Source organism: Montipora capricornis, chromosome 1 (genome assembly GCF_036669925.1).
Source record: "Montipora capricornis isolate CH-2021 chromosome 1, ASM3666992v2, whole genome shotgun sequence".
Lineage (NCBI taxonomy): Eukaryota > Metazoa > Cnidaria > Anthozoa > Scleractinia > Acroporidae > Montipora > Montipora capricornis.
In genome coordinates, this window is record NC_090883.1 from 21,065,389 (window position 1) to 21,086,918 (window position 21,530).

The 21,530-nt window shown below is 39.0% G+C and overlaps 1 protein-coding gene across 1 annotated transcript in view; it reads right to left on the minus strand.

The window, feature by feature from the left end:
* Positions 1-21,530, minus strand: part of LOC138023388 (macrophage mannose receptor 1-like) — a 204,130-nt gene that overhangs the window by 65,261 nt on the left and 117,339 nt on the right. Inside the window, exons 18-20 of the mRNA XM_068870416.1 lie at positions 16,382-16,429; positions 16,041-16,227; positions 9,740-9,960 (exon numbers count right to left, since the gene is read on the minus strand). Coding sequence (XP_068726517.1) covers positions 9,740-9,960; positions 16,041-16,227; positions 16,382-16,429 — 456 coding nt within the window. The remainder of the gene's footprint in view (positions 1-9,739; positions 9,961-16,040; positions 16,228-16,381; positions 16,430-21,530) is intronic.

Genomic DNA, 21,530 nt, shown 5'->3' on the forward strand with positions numbered 1-21,530 from the left:
ACAATGAAAAGACAATGGGTCCATTGTTGTTTTTGCTATATATCAATGATATATAGCCATATATCAATGATCTGCCAAACTGTCTAACGAATTGTATGCCATGGATGTACGCAGATGACACCCACCTAACATATGCGGGTGACAATACAGGCGACATAGAATCAAGACTTAACCATGAACTAGAAAATGTTAAAAAATGGTTGATAGCAAACAAACTTACCCTGAACATGACAAAAACCGAATTTATGCTGATTGGATCAAGGCAGAGGTTGTATGCTCTCACAAATCCTCCAATTCCCGAGATTAATGGTGCTCCTATCACTCAAGTTTCTGTTGCTAAATCCCTGGGCGTGCTTATTGATAATAATCTTAACTGGAGTAGCCATGTCGATAAACTGACAAAGAAAGTAGCTTCTGGAATTGGAGCCCTCAAACGTATAAGGCATCTCGTTCCTCAGACACCATTGCGCTCTATTTATCACGCTTTACTTCAACCGCACTTTGACTACTGCAATGTCGTCTGGGGAAACTGTGGTATCACGTTACATGACAAATTACAAAAACTGCAAAATAGAGCAGCCAGAGTTTTGACCTTCTCTAATTTTGATGCAAATGCTAGCGAGCTATTCAAAATTTTAGGCTGGAAAAATCTAGTTAGCCAGCAACAAATTGCGCTGGCCACAATGGTCTATAAGTGTCTTCAGGGGCTAGCACCGGAATATCTATGTTCTAAATTTACAAACCGCGAATCTGTTTATGGTTTAAGAGACTCTGAAAGAAAGCTTAATGTTCCGTTTCCGCGGACAAATTATTATAGAAACAGCTTCAGCTATAGAGGTGCTACTGTCTGGAATAGCTTACCCCTCAAAGCGAGACAAGCAGAGTCTCTTGGGCTTTTCAAAAATCTGATTAAAGACATATTTTAGTATAAAGCACGGCATTCATGGAAAGCAGCTTTAGAATTAATATAGTATTATAGTAATTGTATTTTATTGTAATCATTTTAAAATTTTACCTTTTGTAATTTAGATTTGAGCATTGTTTGTAATCTTAGCTGATGATTTTACCGTGCATAAATAATAAAATATCATATCACATCATATCAAGTTTTGCATCGTGAGCGCGGGCATTTGAAAGTGCCGGGTTGCTCGTTGGTTTTGAGCGCGCTTCTAACTAAAAAGTTGCCTACGTTTTTGTCGCGTTTGAATGAAATAAGTGGAGGTTGCGAAAAGATTCTACCAGTCTCGGGATCATTTTGAAGTAATTTAAAATTACTAAGAATGATGCTTTTGACTGCGTGATTATGAGGATGGAGAGTGAGGGTGAATGGAATTCTGTCATTCTTATCTTTCTGTGACGTTTGTAGTGACGACTGTCGATCAAATTGTTGGGCGCGATGATGGCCCGCTTTGACCACAGAGACAGGATAGCCACGTTTTTCGAAGAACTGGCACATCTCCTCTGATTTGCTGGAAAAATCGGAGTCATCACTACATAGACGTCGAAGTCTAAGAAATTGAGAATAAGGAATGGAGTTCTTGACATGTGATGGATGTGACGATGAATACAACAAATAACTGTGTGAATCAGTAGGTTTGTAGTGCACACTAGTACATAGCACGTTGCCTCTAATAGAAACTTTGATATCTAGGAAAGCCAATGAAGTTTCCGAAATTTCCCAGGTATATTTAAGAGCCGGATGAAAAGAGTTGACGGAGGTTATAAATTGATCGAGTTCTTCTCTGCTGGATGAAATAGCGCCGATGCAGTCGTCGATGTAGCGGCCGTAGAGTTCAGGTTTGGGGCCGTTGTACTGATTAAAAAATTGGTGTTCAACATATCCTACAAAAAGATTGGCATAGCTAGGTCCCATTCTGGTGCACATCGCTACACCATTAATTTCTTTGTAATAGTTGCCGGCGAATGAAAAACAGTTAAGCGTTAAAAGTAGTTCGGCAAGGCGGAGGAGCGTTTCCGAGCTACAATCCTGGTCAAAACTGTCGGGACAATTCGTGCTTTTCCCCCTCCCCCCATTACAATGTTGATTTTTCACGGTCTCCAAAATCAAGATCCGTTCATCGATCGCTGGCATGTTTCAACATTGTCTGGGGGGAAGGGGGGCGCCAAAAAGGCAGCGAAAGAAGAACAAACCGTGCTCATATAACGATGAAAGCATGTACAGTAAATTCTCTACTTTTCGCCCAAAATTTGACAAGTGTCCCGAAGTGTTTTGACCCGGATTGTAGGTTCTTTGACAGTGCGTTGATCGAAAAAGTGTTTAAGTGCTTGAAGACCTTCGCTGTTAGGAATGACTGTGTATAGAGATGTAATGTCCATGGTGAAAATAAGTTTGTCTTGGCCGGAGAAATTGAAATCGCGGAAAATTTGTAGTGCGTGTGTACTGTCTTTAATGTATGATGGCAAAGATTTGACGATAGGCGTCATAATCCTGTCTAAGTAGCTAGAAATGAGTTCGGTGGGGCAACTACAGGCAGAAACGATAGGTCGACCTGGGTTGTTGGGTTTGTGAATTTTAGGCAAGAAGTAAATGCACGAAGTTCTAGGGGTGTTGATGAAGAGATTAGTGGCAGTGTCCGGTAATTCTTAATTAACTATAAGATTTTGAATGGTGTCTTTGACAAGTTTTTGATTGTTGGAAGTGAGATCTTTAGGGATTTTGGCATAAAACGAGGTATCCGAAAGTTGCCGCAAAGCTTCTTTTTGGTAAAGGTCGGACCGCCAAACAACTACCGCGCCGCCTTTGTCGGCCGATTTGACAACTATGTCGTTGCGTTTACTAAGATTTTTAAGCGCCGCCCACTCTTCCGAGGAAAGGTTGGAAAATTTAGTGTTGCGATTGAATTTAAGTTTGTGAATGTCGTGACGGCATTTTTTGGTGAAAAAATCTAAAGAGGCAAATTGTCCCTCTGGGGGAGTCCATTTGGAATTGCGAACTAGAAGTGTTTCAAAAATATCTTTATTAGAAGTGTCCGAATCGTCCTCTTTGTCCTGAAAAAAGGCTTTTAACTGAACGCGGCGAAGGAATTTTTCAACATCTTGCTTAATAGAAAATTCATTGGTGCGTTTGGTAATAGGGACAAAATTTAGGCCCTTACTGAGAACAGATTTCTCTGAGTCAGTAAGCGGGAGATTTTCTGGAATTGTAATAACGGTATTATGGCTATGCAATGTAGTGTCGTCGGTAATTTGCGGACCTATTAATTGTTGAAGTTTAAGAGTCTTGGTTTGGTGTAAATGGTCAAACAGTCCAGAATTAAGTTGTCGGATTTTAGCGCGAATCGATTGTACTAAAATTGCTGGACAGATTTTGGAAAGTTCGGAGCGGCAATGAAGAATTTGTTTGTCAAGTGCGATTCGTTTTTGGCACATAGCTCTAATTGTGATCCTCATAATATTACGTGAAAAAGAATTTTGCGCACATCGAATTTGGTGAAGATACTGATTTGAGTGAGATAATGTAGACGCATGAAAGTTCGAGCGAAACCCTTTAGGAATGACTTTAGAATTGAGGCAACGGCCGATGAAGTTGATGTGACTACAAAACCTAGTTTTGGCGAAAATGAGAGTGGCTAAACGGAAAGCTAAAATCCGACAACTTAATTCTGGACTGTTTGACCATTTACACCAAACCAAGACTCTTAAACTTCAACAATTAATAGGTCCGCAAATTACGGACGACACTACATTGCATAGCCATAATACCGTTATTACAATTCCAGAAAATCTCCCGCTTACTGACTTAGAGAAATCTGTTCTCAGTAAGGGCCTAAATTTTGTCCCTATTACCAAACGCACCAACGAATTTTCTATTAAGCAAGATGTTGAAAAATTCCTTCGCCGCGTTCAGTTAAAAGCCTTTTTTCAGGACAAAGAGGACGATTCGGACACTTCTAATAAAGATATTTTTGAAACACTTCTAGTTCGCAATTCCAAATGGACTCCCCCAGAGGGACAATTTGCCTCTTTAGATTTTTTCACCAAAAAATGCCGTCACGACATTCACAAACTTAAATTCAATCGCAACACTAAATTTTCCAACCTTTCCTCGGAAGAGTGGGCGGCGCTTAAAAATCTTAGTAAACGCAACGACATAGTTGTCAAATCGGCCGACAAAGGCGGCGCGGTAGTTGTTTGGCGGTCCGACCTTTACCAAAAAGAAGCTTTGCGGCAACTTTCGGATACCTCGTTTTATGCCAAAATCCCTAAAGATCTCACTTCCAACAATCAAAAACTTGTCAAAGACACCATTCAAAATCTTATAGTTAATTAAGAATTACCGGACACTGCCACTAATCTCTTCATCAACACCCCTAGAACTTCGTGCATTTACTTCTTGCCTAAAATTCACAAACCCAACAACCCAGGTCGACCTATCGTTTCTGCCTGTAGTTGCCCCACCGAACTCATTTCTAGCTACTTAGACAGGATTATGACGCCTATCGTCAAATCTTTGCCATCATACATTAAAGACAGTACACACGCACTACAAATTTTCCGCGATTTCAATTTCTCCGGCCAAGACAAACTTATTTTCACCATGGACATTACATCTCTATACACAGTCATTCCTAACAGCGAAGGTCTTCAAGCACTTAAACACTTTTTCGATCAACGCACTGTCAAAGAACCTACAATCCGGGTCAAAACACTTCGGGACACTTGTCAAATTTTGGGCGAAAAGTAGAGAATTTACTGTACATGCTTTCATCGTTATATGAGCACGGTTTGTTCTTCTTTCGCTGCCTTTTTGGCGCCCCCCTTCCCCCCAGACAATGTTGAAACATGCCAGCGATCGATGAACGGATCTTGATTTTGGAGACCGTGAAAAATCAACATTGTAATGGGGGGAGGGGGAAAAGCACGAATTGTCCCGACAGTTTTGACCAGGATTGTAGCTCGGAAACGCTCCTCCGCCTTGCCAAACTAGTTTTAACGCTTAACTGTTTTTCATTCGCCGGCAACTATTACAAACAAATTAATGGTGTAGCGATGGGCACAAGAATGGGACCTAGCTATGCCAATCTTTTTGTAGGATATGTTGAACACCAATTTTTTAATCAGTACAACGGCCCCAAACCTGAACTCTACGGCCGCTACATCGACGACTGCATCGGCGCTATTTCATCCAGCAGAGAAGAACTCGATCAATTTATAACCTCCGTCAACTCTTTTCATCCGGCTCTTAAATATACCTGGGAAATTTCGGAAACTTCATTGGCTTTCCTAGATATCAAAGTTTCTATTAGAGGCAACGTGCTATGTACTAGTGTGCATTACAAACCTACTGATTCACACAGTTATTTGTTGTATTCATCGTCACATCCATCACATGTCAAGAACTCCATTCCTTATTCTCAATTTCTTAGACTTCGACGTCTATGTAGTGATGACTCCGATTTTTCCAGCAAATCAGAGGAGATGTGCCAGTTCTTCGAAAAACGTGGCTATTCTGTCTCTGTGGTCAAAGCGGGCCATCATCGCGCCCAACAATTTGATCGACAGTCGTCACTACAAACGTCACAGAAAGATAAGAATGACAGAATTCCATTCACCCTCACTTTCCATCCTCATAATCACGCAGTCAAAAGCATCATTCTTAGTAATTTTAAATTACTTCAAAATGATCCCGAGACTGGTAGAATCTTTTCGCAACCTCCACTTGTTTCATTCAAACGCGACAAAAACGTAGGCAACTTTTTAGTTAGAAGCGCGCTCAAAACCAACGAGCAACCCGGCACTTTCAAATGCGCGCGCTCACGATGCAAAACTTGTCTTTTCATTGTTAACACTAGCAAGATATCGGGACCTAAGCGATCTGTTAAGATCACCGATCGTTTCACATGTACCTCCGCAAATGTCATTTATTGCATAACCTGTACGTTATGCAATAAATTATACATTGGTGAGACAGGTAGACGACTAGGTGACCGATTCCGCGAACACCTTCGCGATGTTGAGAAGAATGACAAGGATGCATCTAAGCCAGTCGCTCGCCATTTTAATCTGCCTAACCACTCCAAAAAACACATGGCTATCTGCGGCCTTTCCCTACATCTAGGTACGACGGAAAGCCGCAAGAATCTGGAACAAAAATTCATCTTTCAAATCGGCACCCTTAATCCTCACGGTATTAACGAACGCTTTTCATTTAACTAATATATTCCTACTTTTCACGTTGCCATGTTACCACCAATAGCGTAGCTCCTACTCTACTATAAAAACTACACGTAACCCATAATCCCTCGATTCGCTCTGACGAAGGGCTAACGCTCGAAACGTCAGCTTTTACAATCTCTGTACGGTGGTCAATTTACATTATCAACTCCGTTGATAAACCAAATTTTTGTATTTCTTTTGGAAGTCTTGGGAGATTTGATGATAGTTTTGTAGGGATTGGGCTGATTTCCTTTGGAAATGATGTATTATAATAGGGTCAGGATTGTTACAGGTTGTTCGTAGGGCTTATAAAATAAAAGATGAGTACTTTTGGTTGGAGGTCGCTGAGCAATATTATGTCAACATCTTATTTAAACTGAGCATGAATGAGAGTGTTGTGAAGTACAGTATTATTCCTAACACTCGTAATGATATGCGAAAGTAAAACACGAAAAATAGAATACTTCTGAAGATTGAAAGCACGCAGGTACGTACAGTCACGAGAGTATAGCAGGATTATAAATACAGGATTGGAGCACAACACTCTTTTCTAGCTTAGTTTTCAGCCAGCAGAGCAGTCAAGGAGGAAATTCGCGTGGACCTTTCAACACTGCTACCCTAAGCTATAGGTAGGTTAACTATAGGTAGTCACATGATTTCGAGTGCAATTTGGAATAAATAAGCATACGTAATGTTTTTCAAAGACGACCAAAACGAGCCCGCAATTTGCAGTCTTTGAAAGAAATTCAACTCGTTTTCGCCCTTGAATTCGTGATTATCCTGAATTGTTAATTTGCTTTGAATTCACTATTATCGTGAATTTAAAAGACTAAAAGCTTGATATGGATTATGGGAAATGGTTATACTTGTTCGAAAAGACAACCCAAGTGGATGGACATAGGACTCGAACCTGGGAAAGTTGATTAACCCGTCACCTAACCACTTGACCACCGCACCGCTAGCTGCTCAGGGACAATATTTTAAACACTATTTGATAATTTTGTATTATCAATCGCCAACAAACAACATCAAACAACACAAAAAGTCGGTTTTCAAACTTCACGACAAAGCTAAACATTTTTAAAATCAAAGCTTAGGCCTAAATTATTAATTTAGCTCAGGCCTAATCACTCTTCAGTAGCGATATTCTATTATAGACTGAAATAAAAAGCTGGTGTCTTGATCTTAAGTAATAAAGCGGAAATGAGCGGTTCCTATAGAGGAGAAACTCCGGGTTCCTCCGGGTTCAAATTCAATCCACAGATATGGATGTTTTTTTTTTTTAATTTCCTTATTTTCTCTGCAACCACAAGTCCTAGGACACAGTAATGAATCCAAAGTAAATTAACAAATCAGGGTAATCGGGAATTCATGGGCGAGAACGTGTTGAAAAATTTACAAGTGCTTATTTGTTTCAAATTGCACAGGAAAAATCATGTGAATGCTTATTAATAATATACATGAGAAATTTCGAGATGGTTAAGCAGAAGAAACGCACGAATATTACGCAATTAGGGAAAAATGCGTCATAAATTGCGCCTTTCAGGGAAAGCGCTTGATTTAAAAACAACTGACTAACCAATCATAAGTCAGAATTTTGATGTGCAATTTGCACTGCTATTGCACTTTTTTCACTGGCTTTTTATAGTTTTAGCCAAGCCTTAAAGCAGAGCTCCCTGGTTATTTATTCTTTCTTTCTTTCTGTAGGGTTAGTGAAAACAAAAGGTTTTCGAATTGTCCGCGTTTTGGTGTTTCCGTTACTACTTAAGTAATTAAATCATTTTCTTTGCTTCCCTCTATACAAAAAATTCATTGCTTAACTAGTGAATTCCACGGTAAATTTCACGCGAATAACCGACATTGCATGAATCATGAAGCGATGAATACGATGTCGGTTTTTCGAGTGAAATTTAATTTAAAATTCACCAGTTTGGCAATACATTTTACTTGAATCGCATGAGTTTTTAAAGAAAACAAGCACACCCTCAGCGAGCTAATGGAAAAGGGAAAAATCAATTTCGGAGTCAATTGTCAATAGCTAGTTAATAGGAATGACGCTAAAATTAGAAACCGTCAGGATACTTTGTCAGCTCAAGGTGAAAAAAGGGTTTTACTGATGTAATTTATTCCACTTTATTTCTGAAAATGAGATCACTCACATTTTGATGTATTTCATTGAAACACATTAGCTTGGCTTGGAACAAGAATCTGCAAAATAAGGGAATGCAACCAAGAAAGGACGAACTTCAAACAAGATCCGCTCCAAAATTTACTTTTAGGTGCTTTACACAAACTTCTGAAAGCACAAGCTAGTGATATTTCTCCGCAATTTTACCAGAAATCATTGCGATTACGTGTTTATAAAATAAGGGCACAATTTTCTTGTCACTTTCGAGGCAGATCAAAAAAAAGTTGGGCAAACGGATTAAAAAAGCATTCGTTCACTCTCATTTTAGAGCAAAACAAACAAATAAACAAACAAATCAACTATTTCTTTATGTCCGAAAGAGTACATACAATTGTTATTCAATTCCAGTTGACAATAAACATTTGATTTTCATTCCTGAACAAAGGAAAACCCGATTAAACCACTTTTTAAAAATTCGCATCCGTAAAAACAACAAACAGTTAGTGCCCAAGAAAAGAATTTGTGGGGTAACGTCTTGCACCAAAATTGAGCTATTACTGGCATTCTGTTTTGTTGCTATCTTTCTCTTTCTCTCCCCTTTCGTTTCTGTTCTAGTCATAGGCCCTCCAGGCATCATTCAACCTTATCAGAGCTTCTAAAGATATGCCAAAATTGCAATACAGAGAAAAAAGCAGCTCTAAACAAATTAACAATGAACACTCAGCTTTAAGTTTATATCGATCTGATTCTTGACTTAAATAACTGCGTAGCTACCAGTGTGTACCACAGGTAACATGATATGTTAAAGTGGCTCTAAACCAGCGAAAAATGCAGCAAGGAAACATTTTCCAAACCGTTTTCCAGCTAAACACGAAAAGCGTTGACTCTTAACAGCTACAGTTGACGTAGTATGGCAGTGTAACCACGTCGAGCCACAGGAAGCGCATTGGCATACATGGAGGGGTGGACGTACGGACGGACGGTCGATGAATGCATGGCTAAAAGACAAAATTTCTCGCATCCATGGGTTACCATATTTTCTTAACTATGGTGTTCCGCAAGCGCGCGCCTTCGGTGCGTGCGGAGCTCCGCTATTACACATTTTTGCACTGTGTTACACTTGAACTGCAGTGCTCTCAGCCAATCAGAATCGAGTAATTTGTTTTCATGTATATTATTATTATTATTATTATTATTATTATTATTATTATTATTATTATTATTATTATTATTATTATTATTATTGTAATGCCGAACATACAGGCTGAACTTATTAATACCTCCTCGTTTCAAGGCCATGGTGTGGGATTTTTCCTGGAATCAAAGACTACCATCCTTGCACTGAACATTTCAAGCACGTGTTAGTGAAAATGAAAGCATAACGTGGATTATATAGATTATCAGGAAAATAACAAGATAAAAATATTCACATACTATTGGTCTTCTTGCAAATGAATGGGCGAGACCTACTGCAGTGATTATCATTCCAGGTTCCTCGTAATGTTAACATTTCTATGCAGTCTTCCTGATGATAAAAGTCATTGGGTTCTTTCGGATTATAATTTATATATTGTACTGGGGAACCGTCACTCCACTTGAAGCTTGCTTCTGTTCCACGATCATTAAGTCCAATCCAAGAATTAAGACTGGTTTTCCTGACGTAGATGATTCAAAACAGAAATCTTTAACACCATAATAGGCGGCCCAAGCTCGCGTTACGCGCAAGACGTGGCTGCGAAAAGCGTCACATCAGCAACAACACTGTTCGAGTCAATTTGTGTTGTTTTGTCTTTTTTAAGTTGGCTTCACGACAAAGGAGCAAAGAAGCGAAATTTTATCAATGATTGAAGGAAATATAGTAAGATAATTCACCTTTTAAACTTTGCTTTGTCTTTTCGATCCTTTTTTTTTCTTTTCTCTTTAGGGACGTTGTTGTTTGAGAGGCTGTGGGAATATTCCTAAGACGAAATCAAGACTGGACACAGCGATTCACGGAGAAATGTACTCGAAAGCATTTTTCTAGCTTAAAGGCGAGTTTGCTGCGCAGATTTTGCTGTCAACGAATAGAACATAGTTTGTGTCCCTCCCTGTCTGATCAGCTTGCTGAAAGCATTTTACTGTCGGCACGAAAGAGAGAGATTTCCTTCACGTTTCTAGACCATACAGTTGTCCACCGATGCTTGTGCGCGTCTTTTCAACTACGGGACTGAAATTAGAGATCCTGCCAGCGCGAAAGTGCCACTTACCCCTCCGGTACACAGTCAAAAATATACCACTTTCTCCACAACCCTCGGGAATGTGCCGACTTCGCAATGGATGGCGCCAGCAATGTTATTTTTCCCTTTGTTCCGGCGCCCTGCAAGTATGTTTCCTATCATTACTTTAATAAAGTTGCGATTTTGAAAGAGCTTTTGACAATCCTGGGAGATTCAGCACAATTACATCAAAGCTACAAATTCCGGTCCTTTTTTTGGTTAAGCAACAAAAGCCCGGTTTACACTACAGAAATTTTTTGGCACGGCTCGGGTGAAATTGGCACGGGTCCGAAAAAAAAAGATTCGGCTCGGATAAAATTTGCAGTGTAAACTACCTGTCAGTACCAAATTTCTTCCGTGCCGAACCAAAATTCTCACCCGTGTTGGGACCTTCGGCGAGGTAGTCCGAGCACGTGTAAAAATTGTACGGGCGCTGAAAAAATAGGCACGGTTCGGATAGAACAAGTAGTGTAAACACCTTAAAGGGCCAAATTTGAGCCTTAATTCATATAGGCTAGCGGTTATTATTTTTTTTGGCGTATATTTCAAGATGGCTGCTCATTCTCCACCAAAATCACGCAGACGTTCTTGATTATAATTGAACTGCTCATGTCTACAAGAGAACTTACCCAGGCCCAAAAATTTTGGCACGGTGTTTTTGATACGGTAAAAATGGTGTAGTGTAAACAAAGTTTGCCGAGCTCTTTTTAGGCACCCGTGCCAATTTCACACAAGCCGTCCCGAAAATTTTCTGTAGTGTAAATCGGGCTAAAAATACGTTTTTCTTCATTGTTCTTTATGGTTAAATCGAAGCGAAAGTTTGATCTTAACCTTCGCGAGCGATTTATGACTTTTTTTAAAGGACTGTTTCTGAAGTGTTTTATTTAATTTTTTTTATTCGAAGTCGACATAATTAGAAAGACAATTTTCTCTGACCGGACGAAGAAGGGTGTTTGCCTGTACGTTGTAATTTTTAAAGTTTACGTTAAGAGGGCATATTTTAAGTATATGCTTCAGCTCTTTCAAGCCAAAGAAAAGGTACAAATACCAGTGCATACAGAATCCAAACAATCACAACTGCTTATTCCGTTTACAAAAGAAGACATTCAACCGCGAATGAATATTCTCAGTCCTTTTCAAGCGCAGATTGTAAGCTTGGTTTGTCAACGCCACAATCTTTTGATCATCACAAAAAATGACACCGTACAGGCAAACACCTTCGGTGACAAAAATAGATTTTCTAATTACGTCGACGTTTCCTAGTGACTTAAGAGAAGACCTTTGAAACAGTCCTTTAAAAAAGAGTCATGAATCGCTCGCGAAGGAAAAAAGGTTAAGATCCAACTTTTGCTTCAATTTAACCAAAAAGAACAAGGAGGAACAACGTATTTTCGTTGATTAACCAGAAGAAGGACCGGAATTTCTAGCTTTGACGCGATTGTGCTGAATCTCAGCATGTCAAAAGCTCAGTCAAATTCGCAACTTTATTAGTAAGTAAGTAAGTAAGTAAGTAAGTAAGTAAGTAAAACCTTTATTTAAACACGATAAGTATTTAAGCTTTGCAGCTTTTGGGGTCGTGTATAAGTAAAAAGAAAATAAGATACATAAACAATAATTGTAGTATAATTATGTAATAAAATAAGACTTAAAACCTTCATAATGTGTAACCACCGAGATATATGGGTGGAAGAGGGCCAGTAAACGATCCTCTATAAATTAGCATACATTCGGATTTCTTTGGGTGTGGTGTCAGCCTGTTCTTTACGGACCAAGCATACAACTCTTTCAGGGATTGATTTAACGCAACGGCCACTTCGTCTATGGTCTTCCCGATACAGAATATGGTGGTGTCGTCGGCGTACATATAAACAGTCCCGGACTGGATGGGCGCTACAAGATCGCTTGTATACAAAGTAAATAGAGTCGGTCCCATGACACTCCCTTGGGGGACACCAGAAGACACTGAGCAGAGGTTAGATCTTCGTCCATTTAAGACCGTGTACTTTGACCTGGATGTAAGGTAACTCGTCAACCAGTTTAATAAGGAGCCGCGTATTCCAAATTGATATCGAAGCTTTTTTTAGCAGGATCCCCACGGTGATCTACGCAATCGAAGGCTTTCTTGAAGTCAATGATGGCCACACCCACCACATAACCAGTATCTATTACATGCCTCCAGGTTTCCGTTAAATCGACAAGAAGCTCAATGGAATAGCCCTTGCGATATGCCTATTGATTATCTGTTACCAGGCGATTAGAATTTACCACATGGTCAACAATCTCGTCATCAACTCTAAGATCTTGCTTGGCACGCTGAGAATGGAGAGAGGACGATAATTATCTCTATCCGTTTTGTCATCTTTTTTGTGTACTGTCGTTAGTTTTGCTGGTTTCCACTCCAAGGGGACAACAAGGGAACAACGCCTGGGATTGCCAGTATGGCAATCCCAGTCAGAAATTGCGTAATATTTCTCGGTTTTTTAATTTTAATTTTTTTTTTCCGTGTCATGAAAAGTCTAGCCTGTCACTTCCCTGCTAAGTAGTGTCTTTTTGCATTGAGTCTTCTGCGCGTATTTTGCTAGGTTTGACGGGGCTGGGGTAATGCGCAGATTTCTCTGGTGCACACAGGAGAACATTTAATTCACCTGCAATGGCGTCGAAAGTCATTGTAACGTGAGTGGCGTTTTAGTGGATCTTTAAACAAAATATACCCTTATGGAGCTAAAGAATGGAACTTAAACTGGATAAACAAGACAGGCGGTGAAAAATAAATATCTGGACTCTTAAAAGCGACAAGTAATGGACTTCGACAACACTCTTTCGCCCGTCGAGCCGCAATCAAAGTGAGCTGTAATTCAAATCTTGCACCAAGTGTGTTGTTTTTTACAACACTGAAATCAAATGGAAAATTCTCTAGTAACTTATGGGTTGAACAAAGACAGAGAAGGAACTAAACAACTTAAGTGGATCTGTGATCTCTGTTGTTTGGTTTATTTATATTCATTTGTCTCAATTCTGCACAGTCTTCTGGTAACAATTGGAATTTCACTAATTCTTGTTAGTCAAACATTATTTGAAAGAAGGCTAGTTTGTTTCAAAAAATACTTCGCTGGAAAAGGTGGCCTTTATGAATTCATCATGTTGTGTAATATGCAAGCGTAACTGGATAGTTTTTATGGCAATAGTAAAGCATTTTCTTGTCAAAATGAGGTTAGCGTCTCTCTGTTGTTTTAACTTAATGAAATATACCATACGGCCTCGTGAATATGTATTCCCGTCAGCCATAAACTTGATTTCCACTCTCAAAATTACCTCCAGGACCAACTTTTTGCCTAGAATAAGCTTTTAGAATGATGATTTTGTCTTCTGTGGTGATACTTGACGATTCGGGAACATTTCGTGAAAATAAAATATTTATAACGGGTCACACGTGCAAACGTGCCCGATTATGCACAACATTCACTCGTCGTAAATAGTCTATTTATATATTGTAAGTGACGACGCGTGTGATCTGAACAGGAAATCGAATCGTCCCAAAATTCCAGCAAATCAATCAGGACAACGAGGAAAATAGTAGGTGAGTGAACTTTATTTATCTGGCTGTCCATAACATGAGTTTTCGAAAAGAAACATCGCGATTTGAAGTTTTTATGGAAAATTTTCTTCGATTAGTTGAATCGGCCTTTACAACTGTCTCAACTGTCTTTTGGCTTGTGTTTTTCTGTTAACTCCTGGCTTTTACGGTACTTTCTAGTGCGAACGTAAAGCTAAACAATGTTTGGACCTGGCATCAGATTAGACTAACAAGAAGAGGAATTATGAAGCGGAAACAACATCTTCAGTCCTTTCTTAGTGTGTGCAATAAACGTTTCCTTAGGGCAACTGCAAGACATGCATCACATGCTGGAAAACGTCCGTCAGAGAAATTTGCAGTTATTTTTTTTGAAGGCTATTTATTTAAAGAAGAAACGAGTGAATTTTTCTCAAGAGCGTGTTTTGTTATCTTTTAAACTGAATTTATTACCAAAGATTAAAAAACTAAAAGACCTCAAAATGGGACGGGACATTACAAAACAATTAAAGGTGTAAACGTGTGAGCCAAAGGGCCTCTGCTGGTGACCCTCAAATGGTCTTAATGACCCCCCACTTGAAAACATTAACTGGAACCCTGGAGTTCAATACCACCCAATTCAGTGCCTTCTGTTGTTGTAACACGTATTTCAGGCAACCCAGTGTACGCTTTATAGAGCGTCTAGTTAAATTAATTATAGGAAACATGATTGCAGGGCTCCGAAACAAAGGGAAAAAAAACATTTCTGGCGCCATCCGTTGTGTTGTCATCATATTTCCGAGGATTGTGGCGAAAGTGGTATATTTTCGACTGTGTACCGGAGGGGTAAGTGGCACTTTCGCGCTGGCAGGATCCCTAACTTCAGTCCCGTAGTCGAAAAGACGCGCACAAGCATCAGTGGACAACTGTATGGTCTAGAAACGTGAACGGAATGTCTCTCATTTGTGCCGAAAGGATAATGCTTTCAGCAAGCTGATCAGACAGGGAGAAACACGAACTATGTTCTTTTTGTTGAAAGGAAAAACTGCGCAGCAAATTCGCTTTTCAGCGAGAAAAACGCTTTCGAGTACATTTCTCCGTGATTCGATGTGTCAAGCCTTGATTTCGTTTTAGGAATATTCAGACAGCCTCTCAAACAACCACGTCCCAAAAGAGAAAAAAAAAGGATCGAAACGACAAAAAAAAAAAATAATAAACTGGGTGAGTTAACTTACTTCCTATCGTTCAATCATTGATAACATTTCGCTTCTTTGCTTCTTTGTCGTAAATCTCACTCAAAAAACAAAAATTGTCTTAAACTGTGTTGTTGCTTAACAACGTTTGACCGTCGTCGTCTAGCTAGAAAAGAAAAAAAAAACATGTAATAAAGGTAATAGAGAACGAGGGAAAGGTCAGTTAAAAGGTTATCCTTCTGATTCAAGAGTACGACCTTTTGTGGATAAAACCGTAAATTGTGGACGACGTACAATGCAACCGATCCCAGCCGACATTTTTGAGCCACAGTTTCCGAGATTAATCACATCATCTTTTGAGAAATGGTTGAACAACGTTCTGGGTGCGGTTGACACTTATGTAATGCAATGATACAAGTCTAAGGCGCTTCAGACATTTCATCCAGAAATTGGGACTTATTATCGTTGAAGCATAGCTCACTAGCTTTGCGTTAAATAGAAAAACATACTCCCAAGTCAATGTTGGATCCATGCGCTAACACTAAACTTGACAGCCGTGGAGATTTCATAGATCTGGTTCTTGCGTAAGCTGTCGCAACACCCAGATGTATTAAACCTTACTCGGGAACTGTTCAAATATAGATCAAACTAGTACCAAGACTGCAGCGCAATGACTGGCACCAATACCTCTTGAAAAATCTTTTGAAAATATTCACATTGAATAGAAACATACTCACATTTTAGTTCTTGACTTGATAAAACTGTTCTCTGCAGCACTATGAATACTGACAAGATCTCCACCTCTTATTTTCTGGCATTCCCGGAGGGCCTCTTGCCAGGTCTTTTTACCGGAAAGGGAGCCATTTGAAAAATAATAGCACATTGTGTTCCAAAGGATCCATTCAGGAGGGCAAATGCCAGGAGCTAAGGAAAACGAAAGACTCCTAAGATCCCTTAGAAAGGCAGGTTCTTAGTGTGAGCTACTGGTCACTTTTCAAAGAACATAAACAGTTTAGTGATTGACTGAATAAATGATTAAGTACTGTAAAATTAACCGAATGTCTCATTAGGACCTCACCTTGCATAGCAGTGTCTAAAGGTGGAGCTGATGTCACTACTTTCCGGGCTGTTAAAGAAAAAGAAGGAGCTGTACGAGATAAAATTATAAAGTGCCATCGAGTTTCATATATTTTAACTTCAGTGTAAGCCACCTATATGCACCATCGTGCACTGAATTACTCCCTGCCTACTTCCTACTAATCTCCAGCTTGTCATAGGAAAACGATCATAGGAAAACGCTTTTCATGGCAAAAATGAAAAACCAGCACATCGAAAAGGTTATCTTCCAAAATGACTGCGACTATTTTAGCTCTATGTAAACAGCTACCACCCTTCTTTTAAACAAGCGACAGGGAGGTTAGAATGTAGGCTTAGTTTAAATTTCATTAAAAAAAAAAAAAAAAAAAGGTAGGTTGACTGGGACTAGCCGGCATGGCGCCTGGAAGAGGTTCCTGACGCTCTGCAAAATGGGTTCTTTTGCTAAGTTCTGAACCATTCTTGACTGGTTTTTCTTTCTTTTTCGATGTATTTAAAAATGGTCTACGTCTAAACTTAGGTGTTTTCTTTTTTGAATGGACAGGAAACGCTCCAAAAGAGGTTCGGGCTCGTCTGGTAATAGCGAGGATATGTCGGCTGATGGCAGCAAGACCTACCAAGTCAAGGACGCTGTAGATGCCTTGAGGGAAGCTATGGAGGCGGGCTTCGCAGGTCTACGTTCTGATATGGATAGACTCAGGTATGAATTTACATCGGACGTTGAAAAAAATGAGCATGAGATGAAAGAAATCAAGCAGGGCTTGAACTCGGCCCAAGGAGATGTTGAAATGCTGAAGGAAAAGATAGATAAAGATTTGAAGGAAACAACCGCGGAATTAGACGCCTTACGCAGTAAAGTTGTCGACCTAGAGCTACGTTTAAACGTAGAAATTGAAAACAACATAAAACTCGAACAATACACTCGAAGGGAAAACTTGCGTTTCAATAACATCAACGAAAGTGATGGGGAAGACTGCAAAGCGATTGTTTACAACATTATTGACAACGACCTGGGAATCGGTACAGACGGCATTCGATTCCATGCGGTCCACAGAGTTGGCAAAAAGGCCGAAAGAAGATGCCGCCCGATAATAGCAAGATTTGTAAGCCGTGAGTACCACGATGAAGTCTGGAAAAATAGGTCAAAGATTAAAAATTCAGGTAACCATACGGACGCTTATATAACTGAGGACTTTGCTAAAGCTATTCAGGAAGAGCGCAAAATTTTGATCAAAGCAATGTTGAAAGCGTGGGATGAGCATGGAATACGTTATGCTAAAGTTGTCGGAAGATTTTTATTCATCCACAATGAAAAGTACAACTATCAAAATTTTCCAGATTTTCTATGACAATATTTTGTGATGTTTTCTCTTCTTCTTTCAACGGTAGAAAACCCCGTTAATTTGCATATTTTTTTCTTAGTTTTTCAAAATGGCTGTTAATGAACCCTTTTTCACGAATAACAATCGAAGAGGCCAAGAGTCCACTCTACAATGGTTTCTATTATATATGTTAATGTTCTTTTTGTAATTTTCCGATTCATTACTTTTTTTTTTGAAATATGTTATTTTTTCTTTTTTTCGCGCTATTTTTCTTTTCAATTTGGATCTTTTGTTACTTTGTCACACTCCAATCCCTTTAGTAATATGGCTCCCCAGCTTGCAACACGCATTATTTTTGAAATCAACAATGAATCTCAGTATTTGTTCTCTTAATGTGAGAGGACTGGGGGATAGCTTGAAGAGACGAGAAGTTTTTAATTGGCTAAGAAAGAAAAATATTCAATCTATATGCTCCAAGAAGTGCACTGTTCTGAAAAAAGCAATCCCATGTGGTCTGCAGATTGTGGATATAAAACCATCTTTAGTGGCCTTGCTAGTAATCAGAGCGGAGTCGCTGTCCTATTTAATAACACCTTTGATTTTAAAATTAAAAAATCCTTCTCGGATCCAAACGGTAGATACATTATTTGCGACACTGAGACAGATAAAAAGTATATTACTTTAGCTACATTATACGCGCCAAATGACGACGATCTAAGCTTCTTTGAAAATTTCTTCGCTCATTTGCTTGATTTTGCAATTGAGTGCGACGATATTTTCCTTGGTGGAGATTTTAACCTTGTTTTAGATGTAACCGGTGACAAGAAAGGTGGGAACATCTTCTAGATGCGTGGAGAGTCTTAAATCCGGATAGTCGTTTATTACTGGGCGCCGAAAAAAACCTGAAATTTCATGCCGACTAGAATCTGATGTTTTCCTCATAAGCCAAAGTCTCATGTGTAATTTTACGAGTCCTAGTATTTCTGTCGGTTATAAAACAGATCATTCACTAACAGACATCAAAATAGCTCTACATTCCAATCCAAGACGTCCGGGTTTCTGGAAACTTAACACCTCCTTTCTGAATGAAAATGATTATATAGGCCAAACTCGAGTAGTTATTAAAGAAACTCACGAGGAATATCGACATGATAAAACTATGAACGACGCCTTGTTATGGGAGATGATTAAACTCAAAATTAGAAAGCATTCGATAAAGTATGCTACTACTAAAAGAGCCAAAACCGTACGACGCGAAGACGAACTCGAGAAGGAATTTAATACCTTGCAACACCTTATCGACACTCAGAATGAAAACAACGAAATTGACATTGCTGATACTTTCCATAATTTAGAGATTAAAGAAAGGGAATTGGAAGAAATAGTTGAGTACCGGACGAAAGGTTCAATTTTGAGGGCCAGATGCAGGTGGCTCAATGAAGGTGAAAAGAACACCAAATACTTTTTAAATTTAGAAAAAAGGCATCATAAGCAAGGAACCATCTCTCAACTAAAGCAAGCTGAAGAGAGTTTTGTGACAACAGACAAGGAAATATTATATCAGTGCGAAACTTTTTACAGAGAACTCTACTGATCCAAAATTGGCACTTGTGATGATAAAAATGATCATTTTTTTTTTTTGGCGAATCAATACATAAGAAACTAAACCACGAAGAAAAGGATGTTTGTGAGGGCCCCTTGACGAAAGAGGAATGTTTAAAGGCACTTAGCGAAATGGAATGCAATAAAACACCGGGCTCCGATGGTTTACCGGCCGAATTTTATAGAATCTTTTGGAACAACATTTCTGACTACCTGCTCAACTCCTTTCACTATGCTTATCTAGGAAGGCAATTTTCCGTATCTCAAAAACGAGGCATTATTAAACTTATCCCCAAAAAGGACACTGAACTTTACGTTGTCAAACATGGGCGTCCAACGTCTTTGTTAAATTGTGATTATAAAATATCGGCCAAGGCTATCGCCATTCGTCTGAAACGTGTTCTTCCTAAAATTATCGATAACGACCAGACTGGTTTTCTTAAAGGCAGATTTATTGGAGAAAATATTAGACTAATCGATGCCACTATTAACTACACAACCTTTAAAAACATTCCTGGACTATTGCTATTCCTTGATTTCGAAAAGGCTTTTGACACAGTTGAGTGGTCGTTCATACAAAAAACTTTTCGACAATTTAACTTTGGCCCGACCATTATCAACTGGATTAAAATATTTTACAATAACTCGAAAGAGGGGTTAGACAAGGCTGCCCTCTCTCTCCTTATTTGTTTATTCTTTGTGTGGAGGTTCTAGCGGAAGCAGTAAGAAAAAATAACGAGATCAAAGGAATAACAGTGAACGGTCGCGAAATAAAATTTTCCAGTACGCTGACGACACCACTCTCATTTTAGATGGATCACAAAAGTCTTCCACTACCTCTCTGAAGACATTAGAATTTTTCAGCGAAATATCTGGCCTCCGTTTAAACCGTAAAAAAACAGAAGCCTTTTGGATTGGTGGTAAAGCAAATAGCGAGGAGAAACTTTGCCCTGAAATCAAACTGAAATGAATGAGGGACAAGCTAAAGACTCTGGGTGTATGGTTGTCAACTGACCCGGTAATAACGATGAAAGCAAACTTTAACGAAAAACTAACAAAACTTAAGGCAACTTTGGGCTGTTGGGAATTGCGTCGACTTAGTTTACTTGGTAAAATAACTGTATGAAAAAGGTTTATTAATCTCGCAACTTGTTTATATTCTCTCACCTTTGCCAACAGATCAAAGAGTAGTTAACGAATTTAATAACCTCTGTTACAATTTTCTGTGGAACGGCAAAGGTGACAAAATTAAGCGTGATACTATGATTAGTGATTATGAACAGGGTGAACTAAAGATGGTTGATGTAAAGATTTTTAGCAAGGCTTTGAAGGCAACTTGGATTAAGAAATACCTCGACCAAAATAATCATGCAAAATGAAAACTTTTTTTTTACCTGCAACTGCAAGATCTCGGTGGTGCTACCTTTTTTAGGGGTAATCTAAGTCAAAAAGATTTGTTAAAAGTTGGCAAAGTATTGGACGTTTTCCTACAAGAAATACTACAAATTTGGTCAGAAGTTACCTTTGAAGATTGTATGTCGTCTGTCACCCAGCTACGGTCACATCCTCTTTGGTTCAATTCTCTTGTACGAGTCGAAAATAAACCAATATGCTACGCACTATGGGCTACTAAGGGAATTCAGGTTGTCAGCGATTTAATGGTTAACGAGTCCACTTTTTTATCTTTCTCAGAATTTAAAGACCGTTATAGATTTAAACCAAGTTTTCTGTCTTTTCTTGGAGTCATCTCGGCTATAAAGCAGTTGTGGGAAACAACCAATGGGAAAAACCTAAGCGAAGTTTCGGACTACAATACGTTGTGTGAAAAAGTTCTGATGGAAAATAAACCAAACAGAATACTATACCAAAAACTTGTTCAAAAAAAAGAAAACAGCCCTTGAATAGTCAGATGAAGTGGTCAGCAGATTGCAAAATTGAACCAAACGAAACTGTTGACTTTGTGGCCGTGTATCGAAAACCCTTCGAATGTACCAAAATCTCTAGACTTCTAGCATTTCAATTTAAGCTTTTTCACAGGCGATTAGCCACCAATAATTTTCTGAAAAAAATTAACTTTATTGATAACGATCTTTGCAGTTTCTGTCAACGGGAAGAGGAATCACTCATTCACTTACTCTGGACTTGCACTGTAACGTCCCGTTTTTGGGAAGCTTTTAAGGAATGGATGATTCGTGACAAAGCTTTTCC